The sequence below is a fragment of the Scatophagus argus genome, chromosome 17 (assembly GCF_020382885.2).
Source record: "Scatophagus argus isolate fScaArg1 chromosome 17, fScaArg1.pri, whole genome shotgun sequence".
Taxonomy (NCBI): Eukaryota; Metazoa; Chordata; class Actinopteri; family Scatophagidae; genus Scatophagus; species Scatophagus argus.
The window spans coordinates 20930492-20956536 of record NC_058509.1 but is presented as its reverse complement, the minus strand read 5'-3'; the positions used below and the strand labels follow the sequence as shown (position 1 = coordinate 20956536).

The following is a 26045-nucleotide window of genomic DNA, read 5'->3' as shown; positions in this document are numbered from 1 at the left end:
ACGGAGGTGAAAGTACGTATGAAAGTTGTGTTTCTGTATTTGGAACGTTGGAGTTATATAACTCAGCCACAAATTTAGCATAAATGTTGTTTGGCATGCTTTTCGCTTCACATGCGCCTCTCTAAATGTGCGGCGTCTTCCAGTTGCTGTGTGGTTGTCCTTGAGGCTAACCTGTGGGTAAACAGTTAAAGGACGTCACGTTCCACACGTTCAGCAGTGTTCCACAAGGCGCAGGCCCCGCCCACTGTCACATATTGTTCCATAGTAACACTGTCATCTCAAGAAATGTTGTTTACTGCTACGCTTCACAGGTCACATGACAGCCTTTGTGTTGCGTAATGTGACTTAGTCCTGCGCGCATTCAGAGACAGGATGAATCTGTTTTGCTGAATGCTTGCTGAAGACTTGGCCAAGGAACCACAGTAGAAACGAGTACATCAAATAAAGGGTAATAAGACAGAACTTGATTTTAATGTCCACCTGTTTGATAGGCACTGTGAATCCCACCTGGAACTCCTGGAAATAGAGGTTATTAATTTTCAGCTATTTTATAGTTCTGCTACAATTCAGAGGCAAATATTGTACTTTTTACTCCTCTAGCTCCTCTAGAAAGTTGCTTTCTGACTCACGAGTTACTTTGCAGATTTAGTTTAATAATACAAAATATAATCAATTATGATCTAATGTTAAGATAGAAATATAAAATATAAAACTATATGAATATAAACCCGTTGATTACTGAGGAGAAATTAAGTCACCCCACAGATAAACCATGTAAGGTAGTTAAACCACCTTTACCAGCTTCAACATTAAAGTGATGAACACATTGATCAGCAATTTTAATCCAATAATATAATATACATTATTCTGAAATATGCCATTCTGCTTAATTAGTACTTTACTTTTTTATATTGCAATTTTGCAACAGTACAAGAGTACTTCTTCCACCTCTGTGAAAATTCCACTTGCATCTTGTGTTATTCAAAATCACAAGACTGTCTCTGCGTGTCCACAGGTCTGGGCTGGGAGTAAACCATGGAACAACAGATAACAGATAACAAATATACGGAATGTAAAAACCGGGAGATTACTGGTGACGGACAGCCAAACAAAAATAAAGCACATCACAAGTGTATGACTGTCCTTGAAAATAATCTGTGTTTTCCAGTCCTCAGTTGGGGAATGACAAGACAAGACAACTTTATTTGTATAGCCCATTTTTACAAGCAGTTTGTCTCAAAGGGCTTAACATAACATCAGCAACATCCTCTGCCCTTCGACCCTCACATCGACTAAGGAAAAACTCCCAGAAAAACCTTTAACAGGAAAAAATGGAAGAAACCTCAGGGTGAGCAACAGAGGAGGGATCCCTCACCCAGGACGGGCAGACGTGCAGTGGATGTTGTACAGGCAGGAAAGCAGTTAACAACATGAGAAATGACATTACTAAAAAGACAAGTAAAACAAAATCTCAACTGTTTAGTTTCATTTTTGATACCACCTCAATATGATTTTAACATTTCACAAGACTGAAATTATAATAATGAAATTATAATGAACTGCTGTATCATTCATGTATTTTTTATGTGCTGTTGAAAATCACTATCCTATCAATTCAATTCAGTTCAATTTTGGCCCGTAGGGAGAACCACCCCGCTGATAGTCGGTGCACAGAAGAATGACAGGCAGATGTCAACAGTACACATTGGGTTGGTCATACAGCCGGCCACAGAATGAGCACTGCTGAGTCTCAGTACATTATTTATCTAAACTGAATGCATCCACGTAGTAATCGAGGATTTTAAAACTGCTTTCTTGGCAGATGTAAAATCAAAAAAATAACTCTAACTCTAACTGTTGTACCAATGTTTTCATAAGATGAACTACTGCACTGTTAGCATGGCTGCAAAGCTTCCAAGCCACTGACACTCCCATAACCTATGAAAAAGCTTCCCGGGGAGTTAAAACTACATTAATGGCAGTTATAGCCGGGTTGTAGTTTCACCTGGAATCTTTTATAGAGTGTATGCTCTATAATTTATCTTTAGAAAGATTAAACTGGTCGGCTAGATTTTTAAATGCTTGAGATAAAGTCTTGAAATTCACAACTCCACACTTATATAACTAGAGGAAACAACAGACACCAGTTTTTAAAATACCCCTATGATGCCCACTTGCTTTCACCGGCCCGAAAACTATTAATGTCCCCTGTTAATTCCTGTGAATTATAAATCTGGCTGTGCGCTGAAATTGACTTAAGTGCGTCTCCTTCGAAAATCTAATGTATCCTCCTGTGTCAGCTGTACAGTGTACTGTCAGTCATGTACAAATGTACAAATATGTACAAATACATGGGGGTGTACTTAGACCACAAACTGGACTGGTGCAAGAACGTGGACATGGTCTACAGAAAGGGCCAGAGCCGCCTCTACTTTCTGAGGCGGCTGAGGTCCTTCAACATCTGCAGGACGATGCTGAGGATGTTCTATGAGTCGGTGGTGTCCAGTGCCATCACATATGCTGTTGCCTGCTGGGGCAGCTGCCTGAGGGTGAGGGACACTAACAGACTCAATAGAATCATCAAGAAGGCCAGCCATGTTGTGGGAGAGGAACTGGACTCTCTGACAGTGGTGTCTGAGAGGAGGATGTTGTCCAAAATAAGAACTATACTGGACTTTCCCTCTCACCCTCTCCACAATGTGCTGATCGGCTACAGGAGCTCGTTCAGCAAAAGACTCATACTGCCACGATTCACCACAGAGCGACACAGGAAATCATTCCTGCCTGTCGCCATCAGACTGTTAAACTCAGCACTGTGACGGACACACTCTCTTATATATACAATGTACATATTGTAAATACCTTTCCTTGTTTATCCTATTTTTTATACTCCGCACTTTTCTCCTTTCTTGGTCGGGAATACTGCATGTGCAATGTCTGTAAAAACAAGAATTTCCCTCCAGGGATTAATAAAGGAATTCTGATCTGATCTGATGCTCTCACATCCACCCCTTGCCATCTTTAGAGGGCCTACTTTACTTGAAACATTTCAAGACTTTGAGTTATACCACTGGTTCATACCTCAGAAGCCTGCTCCCAAAAAACCAACCATATCCATGTTTTAACAGACAAGCTTCAAGCATCAAACACTATGGAGCTGAGTGGGCCCAGGAAAAAGCAGATAGGTGGCCTTTAGTTTGCCTGTGGACCCCAGAGCCCCTCCACCTGTGACTCACTCATCCTGCTGGCTTTCTTTTTTTTTTTTTTTTACAGCTTTTCACAATTGTTAAAACACATTATTTGAATCCTTCTGTCCTTTTCTCAGAATTATAAACACAAAACTTTTTATTTATTTATTTTTTTTTTGCAAAATCATACCATCACCTCAAAATAGTTTTACATGTGCTCAAAACTGAACAATGTTGTCAGATCTTGCACAAATCGGACAAAACTGAAAAAACGCTGAGCCGTCATTAAACACTAAACCAAAAAAGTGAAAACACAAGGTCAAAGCATGTTGCTTATGGAGAAATGTTTATTGGTCACAGTAAAGTATAGCTCATGCATTTTGTATCTGCAAAAGTAAAAACAAAAAAGATTTCACAACTCAGTGGATTTAGCATTTACTCTGCATTCAAACATAAGCTATAGTATAACAGGCACTGTGGGAAATAAATTATGCTGAAATTGACAAATACAAATGAAAGTGTCCAGTCTACGTTCACAGGGCACTCTGTAAACTTGTTTCATTCATATACTGTTGCGATGGAGGATACGGTCAGTGGTGGAAAGACCCACACTATTGATTCCCTCGAAGTCTGTATGGTTCTCAATAATTTGTTGCTGTATTTCCTGTAGTGTAATGGCGTTGTTTTGACGGACAATGTCAGCTACAATGGCCTCCTGCTGGGGTGTGAACATGGGTGTCCTCCCACCCCCGTATGGCGGTCTGAGAATGTGCAAACGATATGTAATGTAATGTTCTGAAATATATATACAGTATACAGTAGTACTTTAAAGTTTCAATGATAAAACAGTACAGTAAAGTAGCCTGTACCTGTTCTCATGTCTGAATCTCCGGATTATGGTGGACACAGAGAATCGGCTGATGTTAGGCTGGACTTTTTGGCCTGCCTCCCTCGTGGTCATGCCATGTACCAGTACACGGTCTATGACTGTAGCCTGAATTTCATCAGAAATTGGCACTCTTCCTCTACCTCTTCTTCCTCTACCTCCTCTTGCACGCACTCGTCCTCTGTGTCTCTGATCCATTGCTGTCATGAACTTGCAGGACCAACCTGCTTGCACTCCAAACTGGTTTATATTGGTTGTCATGTTGTCATGACATGATGAGAAATAAGTGTGATCAATTTTGAATTGTTGTGTTCAATGAACGACACGTTTTATTTGTGTTCATATTTTGCCACTTGTTGTTACCGTTATGCATCACAAGTGTGTCACAACTGTGTTTTATTGCATGAGAATGTGTTTAGAGTTTTGCAAAAGGAAGGACTGAGATCTGCAAAAAGTGTTTTATGAGGTGAGGATAGTTTATGGTTTTGTAAAAATGATGCTCAATTCAGCGAATGAGTTTAGGCAACTGAGCAATTGATTCACACAACAGAAATTAGTGTTTTAGCAATTCAGAAAAACTGTAATACAGTTGCAATACAGTGCTTTTACTTTATGTATAGAATGTAGACAGATGAGGAAAAAAAATGAATTTGAACTTTAGCATAAGGCTGCAACATAACAAAATGTGAAAAAGTTACAAAAAGTTACATGCTGTACTGCGCTGTACATACACTGGTGTAATCTAGCTGAACAGAAATAAGTAGATCTTATGCATAAAAACAAGAGGTCACAATGATATGATATGATATTTATAGCAGTCATTTGCATTGTTGTGGGTGATGAGGTTCTAATCCACTCCTTTAATCAGTGTGTAACAAATGAATTTGGCTGCCCTGCACCAAAGCTTAAAAAGTTTGACTATTCCTGGTCTGAATGTCAGGTTATACTCCCCCTCTGTGTGAGTCAAACCCAGATGGAAACTCAGCTTTCAACACAACTGACTCCTTTCATTTCCTGCAATATAAAATGCATCACTGGCTAATCCTGTCACCTAGTGGTTGCTACAGGACCAATACACTCACTACGCACTAAGTCATATCATAAGGAGTCAGACCACTCACACTCACTCACGCTTGGCTTGTCATCACGTGCATAAATATTTTAAGCAATATTATAACTGAGTTTACATCTTCTATGTTTCATTGCTGTCTATTGTTTTCTCATCTGGAACCTTTTATGCTGCCTTCTTAGCCAGGTCATTGACCTGAGCGGGACTGACCTGGTTAAAAACTAGCTAAAAAAATAATAAAAATTCAATAACTGAGGTCCAAGCAGATTTAATGATCTTGATAACACACCACATCATCATCATGAACAACAGTCAAGACGCTGACCACAATCACCCATCATTCAGATGGCTTCAGGCATTTTGTCAAGTACTTCAGTTTGATCAAACATTTGATGAAACCTTGTCTGAACAGTGACAGTCCAACCACAGTGAGATACAGAATGTCACTGCAGACTCACTGCAGATAGTTCTCCCTTGCAAGCCGGGTCCTGCTCAAGGTTTCTTCCTGTTAAAAGGGATTTTTTCCTTGCCACTGTCTGCTTGCTCGGGGGTTCAGGCTCTGGGTCTCTGTAAAGCATCTAGAGACAATTTTGATTGTATAAGGTGCTATATAAATAAATAAATTGAATTGAGATTGAAACCATTAGAAACGTGAAATCTAATGTCCAAAGAATGTCTGTGTCAGTTTTGAATGAAGACTGCCTTTCAGTCCTAACACACAAAGGTTAATGAAGTCACACTTGGAAGCAAATTGGTTCAACCTTTATTAAACATAGCTTGCAAGAGATAAATATTACAAAGTTATTTCCTCCAAAATTAGCTTATTTTTTTCAATCAATGCATAATTGTCAATCAACTGGCAGTATTCAAACAGCATTATTTTCTTTTACTTTTTTGAAGACCGTTAAATATCAAGTATGTGCAAAAGGTCAGGATTGATGTAAGCAAAACAAAATGGACTTCAATTAGTCTCTGGTCAATTTCATCAAGTGTTTCTGCTTCCCCAGATGTTTATTTCAACATTGTCATCATTATGCAAAAAAAGAAACGCTTCTACAGGTAGATTGAAAATTGATAAAACTGATTTTGCAATTAAATGTTTTCCCTGCATTAGCAACAACAACTAATAGAAGATAAAGCCAAACAGTAGAGGACCATAAATGTTGTATGCCGTTGGCAGGAAAAGTGATCAGAGATTCAGGGTCAGCTCTTTTCAGGTCAAGGAGCAGCTGCAGCCGTTTATCAGAAACAAGGTCAGACCAGGGTTTCCCTGACATTAGTTATTATACATAGATGGAACTTTAAAGCCTGAACTTCTGTATAAAACTGACAATTTCATGCCAAAAACTCCAATAACGTTAACCTCCGAAAATAACTTCTTAGACAACAGGCCTCAGCAAGCAAACCATGGTGAACCCTCCTAAACCTCATGTTAGGACCATAGCAATGTTTTTCTAAGGTTCTGTCCAATTACCACAAATCATGAAAACATGGCTGACCATTCCTCAGTGTCCATTTATATTTTTGCCTATGCTCCCGTCATTTCGTTAGGACAGAGAAATTTTAAGTTTGCCTCTTTAAATGGCATCTTTCAACAATGCAAAAAGCACCTACTGTCCAGTCCAGCAAATTTCAAGTCTCAGTGGTGCATAGGAGGCTGCATCTGCCTGAATATGTGGACATAAGAAAGAGGTCAGCAATACTGTTGGGAGAAAAAAAAAATCAGTCTGGTCCTTTGGTGAGAGGCCAGTGTCAGCAAACTGATACTGGACCAAACCATAAGTTCAAGAGGGTCCCTCAATTGTGTCCAAGTAATTCAAAACACACAGTTAAACGTTCAAAGTGCTTTTATCTAGAGCAAGTTCAGGAACGATTCTGTCACGTCGAAAATAAAAGAAGTGTTCAGATGGGTAACATGTACCAGACTGCAGACCCCGTTTGTCTGAACCAATGAACACTTTCCTGCAAACTCTAACTAGTCCACAACCAAAGCGAATGCATCCAGGGAGACCACTTCAAGAAGCAGAGGAGGGGGGGGGAAAGAATCCCAAACATTTTGCACATTTGTTACACAATAATACACAGTGATCACAAAACGAAATGACAAGCTTCACAATATTCATGGCTTTTTGTTTGCTTTTCTACACAATATACAACCATTTAATTTCTTTTTTCAGTACAAGGGAGGAAAAAATGCTTATGTACAATAAGTCATTATTACTTCAAACCTAGCAAATATTGTGTCATTTATTTCATAGTCAATACATTTGTTTATTTTTTAAAACTGCAATAAAAAGAAAACAAAATTCAACTGAGACATCAGAAAAAGAATGACTTTTAGAACTAAAAAAACTGAAATTTGAAAAAAAAAAAAAAAAAAATCTGCAGTCCAAATAAAAAGGTGTGTGGATGCATCTGCAAAAGAGCAAAGAGAGACAGGAGCTTTTTTTTTTCCCCTTAGACTTCAGCTTGGCAGCAAAAGGAGATGCATGACAATAACATTACTAAAATCAAATTGTCAGTGGCAGTAAAAATTTACATGAAAATATATCTCTACATCCAATTTCAACAGTTCCACCACAGTGAAAACTCATTCATGTTTTTTTTTATACAATAATGAAAAATTATGTTTCTGTAAACTTGAGTTTACATTTCCCAATCGAATCTTAGGTAGTTTCCTATTCTTGACCTAAATCTTTCACTGGGCTGTTAATTATTGGATCATTCTGATGTGGTGACAGGCTGGTCTGGATTCCTCAAGCACATTTTCCCTTGCATCTTAATGTGATGAACCCATAGACGTCCTTCTGAAAGTCGGGCTGGAAAAACAAAACAAAACAAAAAAACCCCACCTCTTAACCACTGAGCCCATATGAATAGTGGAAATGTAACAATGCAGAGTGTAACATGACGATTCATCTTTAAAAAAGAAAAGCAATGCAGTGACAGGAGAAGCGCAGAGGCTGTGCAGTTACATCACAAATCTCTCAAGCTGGAGAAGCTCCGTCAAAGGCTTCCACTGGACAGCTGACTGTTACCTACGAGATACACTGACGACTGTAGAATCAGAGACACCTGAAAAGACTGCTGCTGTAAATTTAATAACATTCTAGTAAAAGTTAAGTGACCAGTTTGAAGAGAAATTTTTTTTTGCTAAGTAAATATATATATATATATTACTGTGGTACTATCTTGGGTTTGAGAAAATTGTCCTGGTTCAAGAAACATAGCTCAGGAGAGAACAGAAATCCTTCCAAGAAGTAGGGCTTTGTTAGCTAGCTTAGCTAAATGGTTGGTGGGCTAATTCACCAATAATTAACACTACTTCTCTCATCTTCTGCTGTTGTACAGACAGTAGTTATTTTTCAGTCAAAGGCCTGGCCAGTTCTGATATATGAAGTGCTTTTGTTTCTTTTCCCGTTTTATTCTCAGTGGGACCAGTCAAGGCAGATGGCCACCCATCTTGAGCCGGGGTCTGCTCCGAGGTTTCTGCCTTCTAAAAGGCAGTTTTTCCTCTCCACTGTCGCCAAGTGCTTGCTGGGGGAATGTTAGGTTCTTTGTATTACAACATAATTAAAGAGTTCAGTCTAGACCTGCTCTAATTGGAAAGTGTCATGAGATAACTTTTGTTGTGAATTGGCGCTATATAAATAAACTGAATTGAATTGAATTGGGAAGCTAAAACCTATTTGCTTTTTTGTCTTTTTATTTAGTGATACTTTAAGAAAGTTTAAGTGGCATCTTAGCTTCATCTTTTATTGTTGCAAGGCTTGCCATTCAACAGAAAAAGCATAAACAAGAATAAGAGTCTATAACTATATGCCGATGTCAGGATGCTAATGTGCAAAATGACAACGTTAGGAAGTAGCAGGTATTATGTTTACCGCGTTCAAAATTAGTTTATTTTTAGTGATGTGCCTGACAAAGTTTCGGAACACGAGTGTCTCCACAAAGCTGACCAGGACTAGTTGGAGTATGAGTCCAGAATGAACTGACTGTAATGTAACCAGAGATAGACAACAAGCTTATACTATCCAAACACAGACATAAACAATGATCGTTCCATTCACATACAGGAACTGCATAGATACTGAGAGATTTGTTAGAAACATTTAGCCATTACCCAAGAACTGAAGGAATCCAATAAAGCAACCAGAAGGTGTGTCTGACCATCTGCTGTCTCCATAATGAACCTGTACTATGCTGTTTCACCACAATACACTCTGGATGTTCTCAATCAGCAGTTCACCTGCATGCTGTTCCACATGGGTTAGACTTCAGGCATCATACTGACACTCTTTGCTCTCTTTGTTATGTGCACATTTCCAAATAAGATATAAGATTTCATAGACTAAGAAGAAGTAGTGACAGCTGACAATTTGATACTTATTTGTAAACTGAGGCCTTTCCCTCTCGGTTAGTTATTGGACTAATCTGGCTGATCAGCTCAGTGCCCTGTGTAAACTGCATGTTTCTCCCTTTTCGAACCCAAAGTGTTTTCACAGCCTATTGTGTCCTTCTGTAAGGAGTCACCATGTTCCATGAATAATACTGCACATTGACTGAACACTGCTAGAAATGCCTGAGATACTGCGAACTGGGAGCCCACCACTCCTGAGGAAACCAGTGAAGTGTTTTTAGTACACTTTGGATTAGAGTTATACCAATGGGGTACTGACAGCCAGTACCAAAAACAACATAGACCTGACCTGAACACTTTCTTCTTTGTAGAGGTGTGCGACAGTAGGCTCAATAAAACCCATTCCCATGAGTAGTCTATGTGTATGTTGGTGTTAGACAGTGGTCTAAACTACCCGTCTCTCTTGGTACAATTATTTCTGCTACTGTCTGCACAAGGTCAGTATTTCTGTTCTCTTCAAATGGTGTTCAACAAAACTAGATCATTTATCACAAGAAACACAAAGTCTTCATTTGGTTTGGTCAGGGAGGGTCTGACACGCTTAGGGTAGTATTTTTACTGTGCGCCAGTATGGCAATACCAGAGTGGATCCAAACACACCCTCCATCAGGTCCGATGGTGGATTTGTTTCGAGTGAGACCTTTTAAACATGAGGTGGGATTGCTGTGGTGACACTGCATTAAAAAGGAGAATAACTTGACTTAAATGGATGAATGTTTTTTGTTTTTTTTTTCAGTTATTGCTGGGTTTCCTAGACAGTAAATGGGACCATGTACTGATGCAGCAGCAACTTAAATACAGATTGGGTTGAATTTAGGCTCACCGGACTCTAGGGATTTGCAAAGTCCAACATTTACAGAGATGAACACTGCCAAGCACATTGTGATAAAACCATTCATCATCCACTGAAACATGTTGATGCAATCCAAAATATTCAGGACATCTTCCCTGACTCTATGGTTATCCACCAGCCAGCATCCAGACCGCAGCCACTCGCAAATTGTAACATTCTTTTTCTCTTTTTAAAAAAAAAAAAAAAAAAATGTTTTTTCCAATTGGAAATATGCAAAGTGCTCCTCTGGAGTGAGGCAACTTGTGTGCAGACCTTGCACACAATGATTGATCCATGTCTCTCCCATAAAAGTATAATCCACATCCTTTTTTCCCTCTGAAGCTAGGTATCTATACATAATCCATACAGATATTTCAATAGTTTCTGTTTTTAAGCTATGCTGATTATTATCGTCTCCAGGGGCTAATACCTCTCAGGTACGCCACCATTTCATTGAGAGACGCCGCAAAAACAAAAGAAAACAAAGAAATAAACAAAAAAGGAAAAAAGAAGGTGAGGTGGGGGCGGGACAACAATCAGAATCCAATCTAAAAACCCAAATATATCAAGAAAAGGAACCCAGATTTCTAGGTTTCTAGTTACAGAATCTGTGGTTTGGACACACAAAATGTGTTCCCACCTACAGATTGAGTTCTTTTCACTTTCTCAAAGAACTTGTGATGCCAAGAGGAGCTGCTGGATAAAAAGGGTTCAGTCTGTGCATACTGGTTAACCAAAGGTATTTTGGGGTGGGAGGGGGGGGGCGGGGCGTGGAGGGGTCAGTGGCAGGTAGTGAGGTGAGATGAGATGTAATCAGGAGGAAAAATCAACTTGCTTTACTCTGAGAGGAGACCATCATCCCCCTGTGAACTATTGGTAGATAACATCCTCCTGTTACCTCCCTCCTCGCTCAAGTCTGCATCAGCTGCTGGTCCACTGAAGATGCAGTTGGGACATTGCTGCGTCCGCCAGTCCTGATTAGTACAACGACATCATGTCCCGTGTGCATCCGTCAAGTAACTGTTAAAATCTCTAACAGGATATCTGAAATGAAGGAACTAATCATGACCTTTTGATGGAAAATGGTGGGAGCCGATTAGCAAAGGAAAAGGTTTTCTCAGATCACATAGGATTCTCTTTTGTACACATATGCACCTTTTGTCAGTCATTTCCAGTTGATTAGCTCTGATGGTAGCAGGGGGTCTCCTCAAAATGTGGGGGTGCTACCCTGAACTCCCAGTTGAAGGTGTTTTTTTTTTTTTTTTTTTGTTTTGCGTTTTGGCTGCGTTTCAGTGTGAAAGAAAAACAGCTCTTGAAACTGACCTTTTCAACAAAATGATACAAATGTGGGTGCATTTTCATATTTTTTTAGAATGCGCTCCTAATCTTTTCAAGAGCAAGCAGAGCAGGTACTTACTTAATATTGTCTGGTTTGGTTCCTATCAGTATTTTCCACTTTGTAACACCAAGTTAGCAAGACATTTTTTTCTTTTTTTTTTTACAAAGCTTCAGAGTTGTTAAACTTTATGTCGCATAGCAACCAGAATTCACCCTGTTGATCTTCTGTTACTAGCAATAGTCACATCTAAACTTTATAATTGAGTGGAGAAAAAAAAATCCTATATGATTTTGGCCTAAAGTGGCCCTACAATGATTCACCATCACTCCTCATAGTAAAGGAGAGACAGCAGAGAAACAAAAAATGGGCCAAGCACTTATACAAGAAAAAAAGCATGAGTAATAGTAACTGAAGCAAAAATGGTAGTTGCAGGTATAATAATAGTGCTACCAACAGCAATAATAATGGGATTTATAATTGTTAAACAACGCTGACAAAGAAGATTTTTACTATAATAAGAACATCTGAGATGCACTGACAGTTTAGTGTCTTTGTCCGACTTGGTGGGATTTCATGGATTGGTTTAAGGTAGGCACACGGACAGGCACTGCATGCGATGGGGGTGGGGTGGGGTGGGGTGTGGATGTTGGTTGATCTAGGAGTGCTTTAGTATGGGGTACGAGGGTAGTATGAAGGTGGCTTCAGAGGGGTAGGAGGGCTAGGCCGGGCTCATTTCTGTCCGGTGATGGACTGCGATATGGATCGAGGTGGGATCATGTCCAACAGGTACTCTCTCTGCCGGTCTGCTAAGCTGGAACTCTTATGGGCTCCAACTGCCGCTGGGTTCAGATAGGCAATATTTAACCCTGTGGGAAAAAGACAAACACATGAAGAGTATTGTGAAAGTGCTATCAACTGTTTATTTAAATATTAGGCGTTGGAAGTTGCTCAAACAGTGACCAGTGCCTTAATTTACTTCTAACTGCACAGACAACCGTTTCTTTATTCAAAAACTGTTTGCATTAAACACTACTTGCTTCTATTAAGTGTTTATATTATGTTTTGCAAATTTAAATAAGATATCTCCCCCCCTTTTCTGATCTGCTTAGAACCTCTATATTTTCTTGTTTTTCTAACAGGAATATTGTTCTTACTCTAAGCATTTCCTGCTCAGGTTTTACATTCAAACCCCTCCAACATCTGAAAGAACTGCCTGGTATGCTTTAAATTGGAAAGTTTTTTTAAGAGTTAGAAAGCGTTGATTTCATTAACCGTGACACTGAACAATAAATGAATGAACAAATGACAGCCTAACTAAGAGTGGCTGGAATTTATTAGTGAATGGAAACGGTATATGTGCTGCATGTGGTACTAAGCAGAGTGAATGTGACATGACTCTAGACTAAAGTCCGCCTCTGGATCCACTCAGTATCATCCATCCATCCATTTTCTATACCGCTTATCCGTCAGGGTCGCGGGGGAGCTGGAGCCTATCCCAGCTGACTACGGGCGAGAGGCGGGGTACACCCTGGACTGGTCGCCAGTCAATTGCAGGGCCAACACACAAAGACAGACAACCACACACTCTCACACTCACACCTAGCGGCAATGTAGAGTAGCCAATTAACCTAATGTGCATGTTTTTGGTATTGTGGGAGGAAGCCGGAGTACCCGGAGAAAACCCACGCAGGCACAGGGAGAACATGCAAACTCCACATAGAAGGGATTCGAACCTGGAACCCTCTTGCTATGAGGCGACAGTGCTAACCCCTGCACCACCGTGCTGCCCCCACTCAGTATCATTTCAAATGAAAAGGAGCAGTGTGGTGAGGTAAATAGGGGGGTGGTATGAGCAGTCAGTGTTCTTCTCTGCTGTTCTGATCACTCTTTGCACAGCTTTTTTTGCCAGCAGCAGAACAACCCCTGTACCGCACAGAGATGCAGTATGTTAAAAGACTCTCGATGGCTGCCCGGCAAAAAGCCACCAGCAGTGTCTTCTTGGTATTATTCCTTCTTTATTATTCAATCTCAGGCGCTGCTGTGGTGGCCCCGTTTACGTAGGGGGGGGGGGTCAGATCTGCAGCTCGTTTCCTCCTGAAGACCAGTATCAGCCCTTAAGTCTCAGCAGAATAGTTCACTTAACTCCGACAGTTTCTGTATCTCATCCCTGTAGGCTGACTCATCTTCTTCTGTGATAAGCCCAAAGAAGGAAGGAAGTGTTTCATCCAGGTGCATATGGAAAAGGGGGGCCCTATGTCTATCAGTTTCCCAACCAGGATGTCCGGGATAATAATAATGAAGGCTGAACTGAAGTCGATGAAAAGCATCCTCATGGAGCTCCTCTGGCTCAGCACTACGGGAGTTGCTATGGTGATGGCATCTTCATTTGACCTGTTGGCTATGAATGCAAACTGATGAAGGTCACAGGTATAGATATAGGTAAGATACACTGAAGGACGGGTTTTTTCGAAGCACTTCATGATTACAGGAGTAAGTGCTACAGGCCTCTAATCATTCAGGCCCTCTGTGACTGTCTTTTGTGGAAGTGGGATGATGGTCACTAACTTTGAGCAAGATGGAATAACAGTTTGTGCCAGGGAGGTGTTAAAAATCTTTGTGAACACTGGGATGTATTTGTTGACTGTTAAGTTGTCTACACAGCCATTGATGTACAGCAGCATAGTTCCCGTGTATTCCCTGAGATCTCCCTGGCTGAATACGTGCCACTCGGTGTGAGTATATCACACTTAATATAATTTTGGTACATGTAGAGAGCGTAGACACTGCCATCTAATTTTCATAGACTTTGTTTCAGATTTTATATTGACAGCACTTCTATGAAAATGTTTTATTCTTGTTTTGTTGTCACCTGGTACAGGTCACTTAGCCTTAAAAACAGAAACAGATTACAGGGTATTGTGAAGTTGTGCAGTAAAATCTCTGGCACAAACCTGAACGACCTCACCCAGAGGTCTTAAAAGAAGGACTGTTCAATCCTGGCTGACCACAGTCATTCTTTGTTTTGCACTTTTAATCTATTTACTATTTCTATTTTATTTATATCTATATACATCCTTGATCCTTGATCCTTGAGCAAAGCAGTCCCGTAGCTGAGAAAGAGCACCCTCAGGTCAAGGCCAAGTATTATTAACTTCAGTAACTGGCTTTGTTGTTCTTCTGAGAGGGGGTGTACGCAGAGAAGGGGAGCAGTGATAGGTGATCTGACTCGCCAAGGTGAGGAAGAGAAACAGTCTGGTAAGCAGTAGTGTTCATTTGTGCTTTGTATTAATATACAAGTGCCAATAGAAGCCATAGCTACATGTGAAGCAGCCATAGGGGTCCTATTCAGTGCTAGTGACAAAATGTGAAGATCAAACTTGAAATGTTTTGAAGCACCAGTGTCTGCAGGACAATTACAAATCTATGAGACAAAGAAGACTTAGATGCTGCCTAGCTGGGGGTGGGAGGAAGAATGCTGCCTAGCTGGAGGATGAAGTGAGTCTGGAGCTACTGGTATTCTGTGTGGGAAAAGCATAACTGAGTATCAAAAAAAAAAAAGATTTAAAAATGTGTTGGAAATCTGCGCTTCAGTGTATGACTGAAACAGGATGCAGAGATATGAAGTCAAGACTCGAGCTGCACTTAACATTGCACACACTGACTTGAGACTTAACTGAAACTGAAGATGTGGGACTTGTGAGTAATATTTATTTTAGTGGCAAATTAACAGGAGGTGTCCAACAAGCACAAGCGGAATATCATTTCCTCTCTTACTATCATTACCCTTCTGGTATGATCCAGAGATGGAGCTGCAGTAAGAACGCCATGGCATGTACAGCTGCAGCTGCTGAGACATTTGTTGTAACATTTGGCTATAATAACTTCATACAAGCCCCGGGGGAAAAGAACTGCTAGGTTCAACCTACGTAACATCACAATAAAGGATGCCACAGCATATCAAACTTTATCAGGCCCCTGAAAATGGACCAGGTAGGTGAGTCACTTAATGTGAAAAGGAATGTTAGCGTCTAAGGATGGATGACAAACATGTTAAGCTCAGAATCTGCTACCTAGCGTTAGCTTGCTACTAGCTTTGCAGCTAAAGAGGTTAACTTGATTATACTGATGTTTGCTGAGTATTGTTATAGGTGAGTGTTTGTTTTTTTTTTGCTGGCCAATCTGGACATATTTTAATGGATCTGTACCAGCTAATGAAAATCAGTCTGTGAATGTGAAGAAACTTTACAAATCTGTCATCTGTCATTAGTACAAAATATTTATGTAGTAGCTTCGCAGCGTTGGCTGGCAAAGAAAGCTGCTGGTGAATATTGATTCTGTGAGTGACTTGATGACAGAACTAAATGAAACTCATCTGTTATCTTATTGAAGTGCTTTCTTCAGCTACTGACCGTACTCTAAGGAGCAAACAAGCACCACTCTGTAACACCACTGCCTCCGGTTCCCACAGCTCCAACAGAGTGAGACATCTTCTCTTCTCGATTCATGTCAATGTCACATTCTGCCAGTTAAACTTTTATTCATATTACAATATGAAACTTCATAGCTTTGAACAAGTAGGCCACTTGATTGGGATACGCTGGTGCACATGAGATAAATCAGGCACTCAGTAGATACTGCAAGCAGGTACCTGGGATGTTGTAAATCTGGCGACGGCTGTCATGCTGCAATCTATTGCTGCTACTGCTGCTGCTGCCTCCACCACTGCCACAGTGCTTGGCACTAGTCATTCCCATGAGGCTGCTGGCCACTGACAGCTGGGAAGCCTGGGCGAAGTTGGACAGAACACCTCGCGCTGAGTTGGACAGACCTCGCTGCAGGGAGGCTTGAGGCTGAGGAGCCTGAGGATGGTACAGACATCCCATTAACCACCACAGCCACACAGTGCACAAATTACACAGTTCCTGGATTTAATAAGTTATTAAGTACAAAAACCAAAAATTTGCTAGTTACAACTCAAAATGTGCTTAGTTAGGATGCATTTCTCTGTTTCATATCATTATGAATTTGGGTTTTCCTCCTATTATTAATTGTGGTGCCCTTGTAACTTATTAGGAGCAATGAAGGTTAACAGGCTGCACAATATTTCACTGAGTTCAATAAAAAAAAATAACATTCACTGATATAAAGTGAATATTTATATTTCAAAGCTGTATCATCATTTCTAAGCTACAGGCAGATAAACTAATACCAGAGCACAAGTGAAGGCATGTGTACCTGGCGGAGGGCATGATGTCGGATCATGGTGTCAGTCTTGGAGGCATTGGGGCCCGTCGGGGCTGAGCTGGGAGAGAGGGCTGCCTGCTGCTGCAGCCTCTGTTCAATCTCCTGACAACAACACACATGCACATTTAAGAATATACATGGACAGTACATTCATATGCACACTCATTCACCTTTTGTGACCAGCAGTAGTTTGAAAACAACACACGAGGCGTACTAAAGCGCTTGGGCACGTAGCACATTGTCATATAACTTATATTGATATGAATACAAGAAGCATTTCAGTTCCATTTCATTTAAATTCAAAGAAAAAAAAAACATCTAAGTAGGAAAACTACAAATCAGAGTTGGAACAATAGGGTCAGCATGGTGCAGAGGGACAGTGAAGCAGACCTGCTCCTGCTGCAGAGCCTTGACAAAGGCGTTCTTCAGCCTGTTGGTGTGCTCCGCTTTCAGGGCCTTCTTCTGATTGGACGTCATGCACTGCTCACAGAGGATTCGCCCGCTCTTCTCTTGCTTCCAGTGGGGGGTGAAATCGGTTCGGCACTGGGCACAGAAGAAAGGCTCCATGCGGGCAAGCGTCCCTCTGAGTTTACCTACAGAGAAGACTTTCCTTCAGCCAGAGGCAGTGCTTACAAAAACATTGACAACCTGACAATCCGACGACATGTTTGGAGTACACAGTTTTCTAACAGGCTTGTATCTAGTGATGGGCAGATAGCAGACGCGCATCTAAGTAGAAAAGGTAGAAGTCCTGTAACAACCCTCGGTTGTGCTTACAGTCAGTGAGGTTTAGTTTTAACATTTTGGTACAACAAAAACAATCATTCATTTGTAACTGAATTTTGGTGCTCAATTTATCCATTTGTCAGACCTTAACGTCAGCCTATACGAGAACGACCTGAAAAGTGATGCAGTGATGTGTCAGCTGTTTACCCTGACTGTCGAGCACACTCTGCACCACCTCCTCCAGGCCCACCATGTAGATGAACTCGCTGTTGGCGGCAGAGGGCAAGAAGTGGAGCAGTGGGGCTGGGGGTTTGGGTGGAGGGATTTCCAGCAGGGTTTTCTCCAGCTGCTTCCTCAGGGCCAACTTGGCTGCTGCCTGGCTGCTGGCCTGGTCTGCCATGGAGCTCACCCCTCCGCTGGCTGAGCTGGACATGGTGGATGGGCTGACGGCTGAGGCGCCTCCCAAGCCACTTGCCACCGCGCTGGCCCCCGCTGCTGCTGCTGCCTGCATGTGGGCCAGGTTCATGTACATAGCACTGGAGCCTGAGCGCTGGGAAGCTGCCACCTGCTGACTGGCCTGCAGGGAAAGTATTATACATGGCTCAGCAAAGTATTAGAAGTCACGTTTTTAAGGTTTTAATGCGGCCGTCACAAGCTGCCACGGAATAAAAAAAAACACATTTGCTGCCTAGTTGTGTTAAAGGCCAGGCAGCAAATGTGTCCTGAGCTACTGCGTCTTCGCAGTTGCAGATAGTTTTTAATTGTGATTTCGTTTTCAGCGCTTCGTGTCCAGTTTTGAAGCTCATCATTCGACTGGCTTATGCATGTAGAGCTGGGGAAGTTTAGGTCATGTGGAACAGAGTTCGATCTGGGAACCACATCAGGCTGAGATCCTGCTGGAGGTCTCAGATCTGTGTGTCAATATGTCTGATACCCGAGTGGATCCAAGAAGACTCTGTGTCAGCTCTGACCCTGGTGGAGCATCCTGCTGCTGCTAGTGTTGGTTTTTCTCCCTCTCTGTTTGGGTCTTATTATTCTGAGGTCTATTTGGAGTGCTCAGGTCACTTCGGGTCAAATGATTCATTTTTGAAATTTAATTATATGGAGGTCAGACAAAAGATCAGCAGATTTTTTGATGTTTCAAAAGGAACATTTTGATGCATCTTCATCAGTCTTGACAGTTTCTCATTGGGTCGAAAACTGCGAGTACCTGAAGAGTCTGTAACGGGAAATCTTTAGTGTAAGTGTCTAAGTTGCTACTTACAAAAAAAATAGAAATCTGAAATTTAACTTAAAAATTACAGTCACTGTGTAGACAAACAGAGTGACTATTGAGAAAAGGTAATGCTGTTTTTCCGCTTCTCTCTGGCTGCTGTGGACCTGGCGGGATGTGCAGCCTCTAACTGAGTTGTTAGTGATTTGTGCTACTTTAAACGAAAATCACAAGACAACAATCAGTCATCGCTAACAAACTGTTTCTACTATATACGTACAGACAGAAAAGCTTACACCTCTGGCATTATTAAATGCAGTGCAGAGCTCGGAGCACACAGCCAGGCTGGGTATGAGTCCATACCTGTTGGTAGCTGACGGGACTGGCCATGCTGGAGCTGGAGCGGGACATCCCAGGCTTGGAGGAGACTCTCTGGCCCTGCAGCTGGGCAGGGTTGGGGGCTATCACTCGCTGGGACATCAGCATGGGTGGCAGGTTGGCATTGGCTGCTGACCTGATGACTGTATGACCCTACAGAAAGGAAAAACAAAGGGGCGTTTTATGAAAGGAAAAGTACAGGCATTTCTACATTCTGTCATACAACTTAATAAACTTAACAAGTAGCAAGCTAAAGTCTGGCGTTACACTGAATCCAGCATCCAGCAACAGCTAAGCGGATAGCAGGTTTGAAGGGTAACGAGTAGGTTATTCAGTCAGTAACGTAACAGGTAATCAAAGGTAATTAATGTGAATTTTGTGAGCAACTTGATGACAGGCTAAATGAAACTTGGCCATGGTCTGGCTAATAAAAGGAGCCCCTGAACTGCCAGATGATATTGTTTTTGCTTTATAAGTTAAAAAACTTCCATGTTAAGTATCTTTCCAAAAGCTCATGTCTGTCAAGTTGGAAAATCTGCCGATCCATTGTTTCACACCGACCTAAATCGGTTTCTTCTGCATTTATGAAATACGTTAAGGTGAAAAAAAGCTTTCTAAGACCTTTTTTTTGTCATCTGTGAAGCAGATCCGTGAAACAAGATTTGGATTCCCCCCCAGGATCATTTCTTATGAGTTTGTTCGATCCATTTCATTTATTAATTAACACTGATCAACATTCACAAAGTGTAATTCTTCAGCACTACCTCTTCAGTCTGGTGTTTAAATCCACTTGTTTTCATCTCTGCCACACTACCACTGATGGTAGCTTTTAACACTGTAGTGAAAAAGCAAAACCTGCGAGTCTGTAGCTACACTAGTGGAATGGTTTTTGTGGAAATGTGAGTGTTTGCATTGGCTGGGGAACAGGGGACATTAAAATGAAGGCCTATCTCTTCTATAAGTCACTGAAATAAGTTCCAACAAAGGTTCTGTAGTGGCTGCCCAATTCTGTCACACCAGCATGGGATGTTCCTGATGCATATCCATCAAAGACACAGAACAATGAAATCCAAGATACCTTTTCCTTTAGGGTGATGTTCCCATTTACTGCAAAAATGATGAATAAAATAGTCTTGAGTTGGAGTTTATGGTGTTTAGTGTATGATCAGAACTGTGTGCTCCCCACCACCTGGTCAGTCACACTGACTCCTCCTCCCATCCCACTCCTTTATCATCAGGACTACCTTGCTGAAACTACTGCTGGGGCAGTCGTGGATCAGCGGTTAGGGTGTCGGACCCGCAACAGGTGGGTCGCTGGTTCGATTCCCCGTCCCGGTGTCCATGGCTGAGGTACCCTTGAGCAAGGTACCTAACCCCCACTGCTCCCCGGGCGCTGCACACGGTCACCCACTGCCCCAGGTTTGTTGTTGGGGGTTAAATGCAGAGCACGAATTTCGTTGGAGTGAGTTCCCTCCAATGACAAAATATGTCACTTTCTTTCTTTCTTTCTAACACTGTCTGATCAAACAATCTTACATTAAATGCTACATTCATGACGGCTCTAATGTTCCATTTTTGTTCAAACTGCTTTAGAGAGGTGCTGATTTGTATTTTGTCACTCTGATAGGTGTTTTTAACATTGGGTCTACCATCATCGATATAACTTGTGCAGGCAAATTGTTAGAAACGTCTGTCAGTATGACACAATACAATTCAAAATGAGGTATGCATGATAACCTACTTTAATTATATAACAAAGCACGTTATTGTAACCTCCCTGAAGGAAGCATGTATTGCAGGGCGGCTGTCTTTACCTGCCAGTTAAAGGAGTATGCCGTTCATGTACACTGAATGAGTCTATAGTGTTTAGAGAGATGTGTTATTCATAGTGTGGACAGCAGAGGGCAGCAGTTGCTTAGTAAACTGAGAACAAACCAGGCAGAACATCACCATGCATACAAAACAAGCTGATAAGACAATCTCTCTCTCTCTCTCTCTCTATCTCTCTCTCACACACACACACACACACACAAGCACACACTCACACTCACAGAAAGAGAGAGATCTGCTGAATTTTTAATACCAACTCAACATGTAATGGAGGAGCACGGCTACGTCATGCAAGAACAAAGGCTTCCAGCAGGAGGTTGTCTCATAATCAGAACAGGACCTTCTACAAACCCATTCATTCTCTAAACTAAACCCAGTCCTAATGTCAATCTATGCCAATATCTTAGCCCTAACCCAAACATTTACCCTGATTTCATATAGCAGACCTCTGTTTCCGGACTAACAGGGGGGTGGAAAAAAATCATTTAAAAAACAGAGATGATGACACCTTTGAGGTGAGTGATGGTTGACATTCACCTCTGCAAATGGCGCCTGTGCTTTGTTTTTTGTTGGAATTCCTCGGAGTGGAATTTCAGGATTGTAGTCAAGAGCACTTAAGTTAAAGTCCAAGACAGGACTGAGAAGAGTCAAATATAAATTAAGTAGTCAAGAGACTGACAAAAAAGCCCCCTTCCAAGTCCTCTCCCAGGACCAAGTTTGAAAAGGGGCTTTTTGTCTTTCTAAAGGAGCCCTCCACTGATTTAGAGTTGCATTTCAATGAATTTAGAGAATTCCCAAGATTTTTTTGGGGAAAAAAAAAATCAAAATATATTCAGCAGAGACAAATACATCCTGACTTTTAGCTAATAAAATGGTAAACACCTCTGCACCTCAAAGATTTTCTGTTATAAATGTGCAGTTATTATCTCAGGCAAAGACAATTAGCCGAGTAAAACAGCAAAAACATCATATTATACAACCATTTGTAGTACTAACCACAACCAGTAGACTGAACCATCCAGTACAACCAGTGGAGTGACCCTTTAATTTGAGTGAGTCGTTTCCACTCCACTAGGAGCTTTCCACTATAATTCTTAGACATTTTATCGAGGTCAAACTTCTCACTGAGTATAAGCTGATTCCTAACCTGTCCTTAAACGTTCTGAAGGAGACAGGAGGGCGCCATGTCATGTCATCACCCTGGAGGTGCAGAAATGAAGCGGTTACCTGTGCGGTGCGGAGGTTCTGAGGCTCCGGGTTGTGCAGGCCTGGCCTCACAGGCAGCTTCCCCAGGCCAGAAGAGCTGTGGATGGGAGGAGGCTGCACAGAGGATGCAGCGTTCTGGACCACTGGGACCTGCACACGACCACAAATGCATAAATAATATTATCCAGGATGTGTGTGTATAAACAGTGTATAAACTAGTATTAAAACAACGGCCCATGTCATCACTTATGACCCAGCAGGAATGTGTGTGGTGGTGTCTGTATCTCTGCGTCAGTTTGGGTTTTTTTTTCATTACTTTGCCGTGTTGGGAACATTACTGACTACTTCACATAGTGACTCTGAGGATGAGCTTCCAATATCAAATATGTTTTTCCAGAATTGTTCAATGGCGTGTTTACAACTGACAACTGCTGCATATTGTGTCTTTACAGGGCAACACATCTAGTAGCTTAGATCTCTGTAATACTAACATACATGTACCCATGCTGTATTACAAATGAAGTTTTACTACTACTACTTCCATATTTTTGCCAGTCTGACTAAAAAGCATGCTAATGACTTTACAGGCTTAGCACATTTAATAGTGATCACATATGTGTTGTGTCTTGTAGTTTTTAAAGCACATCACAATGACGTGACGTGTACATCTGATACCTGCTTGACTTATGCTGGAATCCTTCTGCATCATATTTTTGACGACAGAGATGGTCGCTGTGTCAGAGAAGGTATTGAAAATAAAAACCCCAAGCCCTGTTTGACCCTGAACAATCACAGCTTGTTGTCTTTCAGCCAGTGTGATACAGATAGATAATAGGTAGGCTGCCACATACTGGGATCACTGACAGCACCAACAGCATCACTTCTCTCCTCTTCATATGTCACAAGTTGTCAAATTCGGCCACAGAGGGCAGACTGCACCAGTCAAGTTTACATCCATGTCTAGTGACTGACAGAGAGCTTCATCACATGGTGCAATGACAATCACCTGAAGCTCTGCATCGTCAAAACCAATGAGCTTGTGCTTCAAATATGGATGTTGTTCCAAAGAAGCTACAAACTCTTCACACACACCTTCCACCTGGCAGCACTCTACAGTCAGTTTCAGTTCAGTATCTGACCAGCTGTGAAAAGACCAGGTCACAGCCTGCCCTCCTGTTAATAAGTTATGGTGTTGAATAATGGACAGAAAACATTATAATGTCACGGTGAAGTTGACCTTTGACCTTCTGAATATAAAATGTCATCACTTCATTTTATCCCATCAGACATTTGTGAACTATTGTTATTGCAATTAGTAAATAAGTTCTTGAGCAATAGTTTTATGAATTTGCGGTGACCTTTGACCACGAAATTCATCTTTGGGTCCATTTGTGCTAACACTGAAGAAATTCCATTAAGGTGTTACTGAGATATCGTGTTCCTGAGAGTGGGACACACGGATGGATGAACAATCCAAATACATAAAGCCTCTGGCCATGGCTAATGCTAGTGCATTAATCTTTTTGTCAGGATGGCATGAGGCAATCACTACGACACACTACACAGGATAAGAGCAGCTTTGTGATGCCCAGAGTCTGAGGGGTCAGGACATTAATGTGCTGATACACTGATCATCCTGTTTGCTGTTTTTAGCATCTTGTGTTACAGTCTCGACTTTTCAAATCAATCTAAACTGGCGAGTTTTTTTTTTCCCAAACAGAGGAAAGGTGGTTAGATGTCAAGTTGAACCTTAGACCGATGCTGGTCATATGTGTTTCACACCTTAAAATCACTCCAGCTGAAGCAAAAAGGGCATGAGGGCATGAACTTATTCAAAGGATGCGCAGTGTAGAAATCCATCCATCCATCCATTCATTTTCTATGCTGCTTATCTGTCAGGGTCGCAGGGGAGCTGAAGCCTATCCCAGCTGACTACAGGCGAGAGGCGGGGTACACCCTGGACTGGTCGCCAGTCAATCACAGGGCTGACACACAAAGACAGACAACCACACACTCTCAACCTAATGTGCATGTTTTTGGTATTGTGGGAGGAAGCCGGAGTACCCGGAGAAAACCCACGCAGGCACAGGGAGAACATGCAAACTCCACATAGAAGGGCCCAGACCGGGATTCGAACCTGGAACCCTCTTGCCAACCACTGCACCAACATGCCACCCAGTGTGGAAATCCCAAACTGGATTTGGGCTGATTTAGAAACAGTATCTCCATTACAGCATTAGTGCATCAGAGAACACCAACTCCAAAATACTACTAACAACTGATCAGCTTCAACAATCCATAATCACCTGCTATACTTGTGCTATAGCTGGGTGGCTTAATGGATCATTATAGATCATTTATTAGTAGTAACCAGGAAAGTGTGCTAGCAGCAGCAGCACTGACCTTCTGCACCACGTTCTCCTTCTGCATCTGACTCTGCCTGAGCTTCTTGAGCAGCACTAGGCGGGCCTCCTCCAGACGCAGCTCCTCCCTCAGAGCTTTGATCATCTGCTGCCTTTCCTCTCCTGTCTTCCCCTGAAACACACACAAAACCGCAGTGACACATGGTATCCACATGGCAAATTCAAGGCAACTTACCAGACAGCGTTGAGCTAAATGGCTACTTAAATGAAAGTAGTTCGAAAAGCAGCAGTCTGACGGTTGTGCGTTGTGTTGACTTAAAGCATAGTTTCTCAAAAAGGTGGCCCATGGTGACCCTCAGGAACATTTGGTGCAGATCCCGAATGTTAGATGACATGCGTGAATTATATTTTAATCAACACACAGTTTTCGCAGAACTTAATGTTAATCATCATGATGAACCAATCACGAAGCTTAACACAAGCTCATGGATGGACAAGCTTATGTAGCCCTGAGTCATATGACTGCTACCTAAGCTGGAACTTAATCATCAAATCTTTGAGAACCCTTTACTTCGAGAGAAAATGTTAGACTTGGATTCTCTTACGTGCTAAAGTTCTGTGCATTTCATGGGTTATTTGTGATGACGCAAGTAATTTTGATTTCTAATGCATTTTAGCACTAGAAGTCAGCTAATCGGACTCCATTGAGACCTTTAAATTTAAGGATCAAGGATCAAGGAACTTTTATTGTCATACCAGCTCACATTTACATGCTTATGGTACAAAATTAGGACTCAGGTCCCTTTAAACTGAAAACTCGAAAGGCTTCACCTTCACTTTGCATTTCTGTAACTACTGTAGTTTTTAGTTTGTTTCATACTAATGCATTAATTATGTCGACTGATCCAGAAGTACAGAATGAAAAGTATGGCAGCCCTGACTTAAACATGTCAATCAGGCTGAAAACAGCCATATCTAGATTGTATTTCTTTCCGCTGACTGCTGTTAGTTTTACCTTGAACATGTCCAGGTTGGCTTTATGCAGCCGCTCCTCAGGGCGTGGGGTTGTTCTGGGACTGGATGCCTCGTTGTCTGATAGGATGATAACATCTGGAGATGGAGTTCGCCTGTCATGGTCCGCCTCACTTCATGGGAAAACAAGAAAAACAAAATGTTCCATCAACTCTTGGGAAAATCCAACATAAAGGTTCTTGGCTGTGCAGCCAATGTTCAAACCATCAACCCTTCAGTGTTCTATAGCCATTTAACCTTTGTACAAACAATGGGTTCTGGATCTGGGTCTGATCCCAGCTGACACTGGGCAACAAGTCACCAGTTCTTCATGTATGTC

At 41.6% G+C, this 26045-nt stretch overlaps 1 protein-coding gene across 1 annotated transcript in view; it reads right to left on the bottom strand.

Moving 5' to 3' along the window:
* Positions 1–5894: 5894 nt before the first annotated feature.
* The window catches only part of gatad2b (GATA zinc finger domain containing 2B), a 47552-nt gene continuing 27401 nt past the window's right edge, over positions 5895–26045 (bottom strand). The window contains exons 3-11 of the mRNA XM_046417307.1: positions 25710–25839; positions 24735–24866; positions 22353–22481; positions 19281–19448; positions 17912–18281; positions 17369–17571; positions 16970–17080; positions 16383–16593; positions 5895–12600 (exon numbers count right to left, since the gene is read on the bottom strand). Of these exons, the coding sequence (XP_046273263.1) occupies positions 12464–12600; positions 16383–16593; positions 16970–17080; positions 17369–17571; positions 17912–18281; positions 19281–19448; positions 22353–22481; positions 24735–24866; positions 25710–25839 (1591 nt within the window). The 3' untranslated portion in view covers positions 5895–12463. The remainder of the gene's footprint in view (positions 12601–16382; positions 16594–16969; positions 17081–17368; positions 17572–17911; positions 18282–19280; positions 19449–22352; positions 22482–24734; positions 24867–25709; positions 25840–26045) is intronic.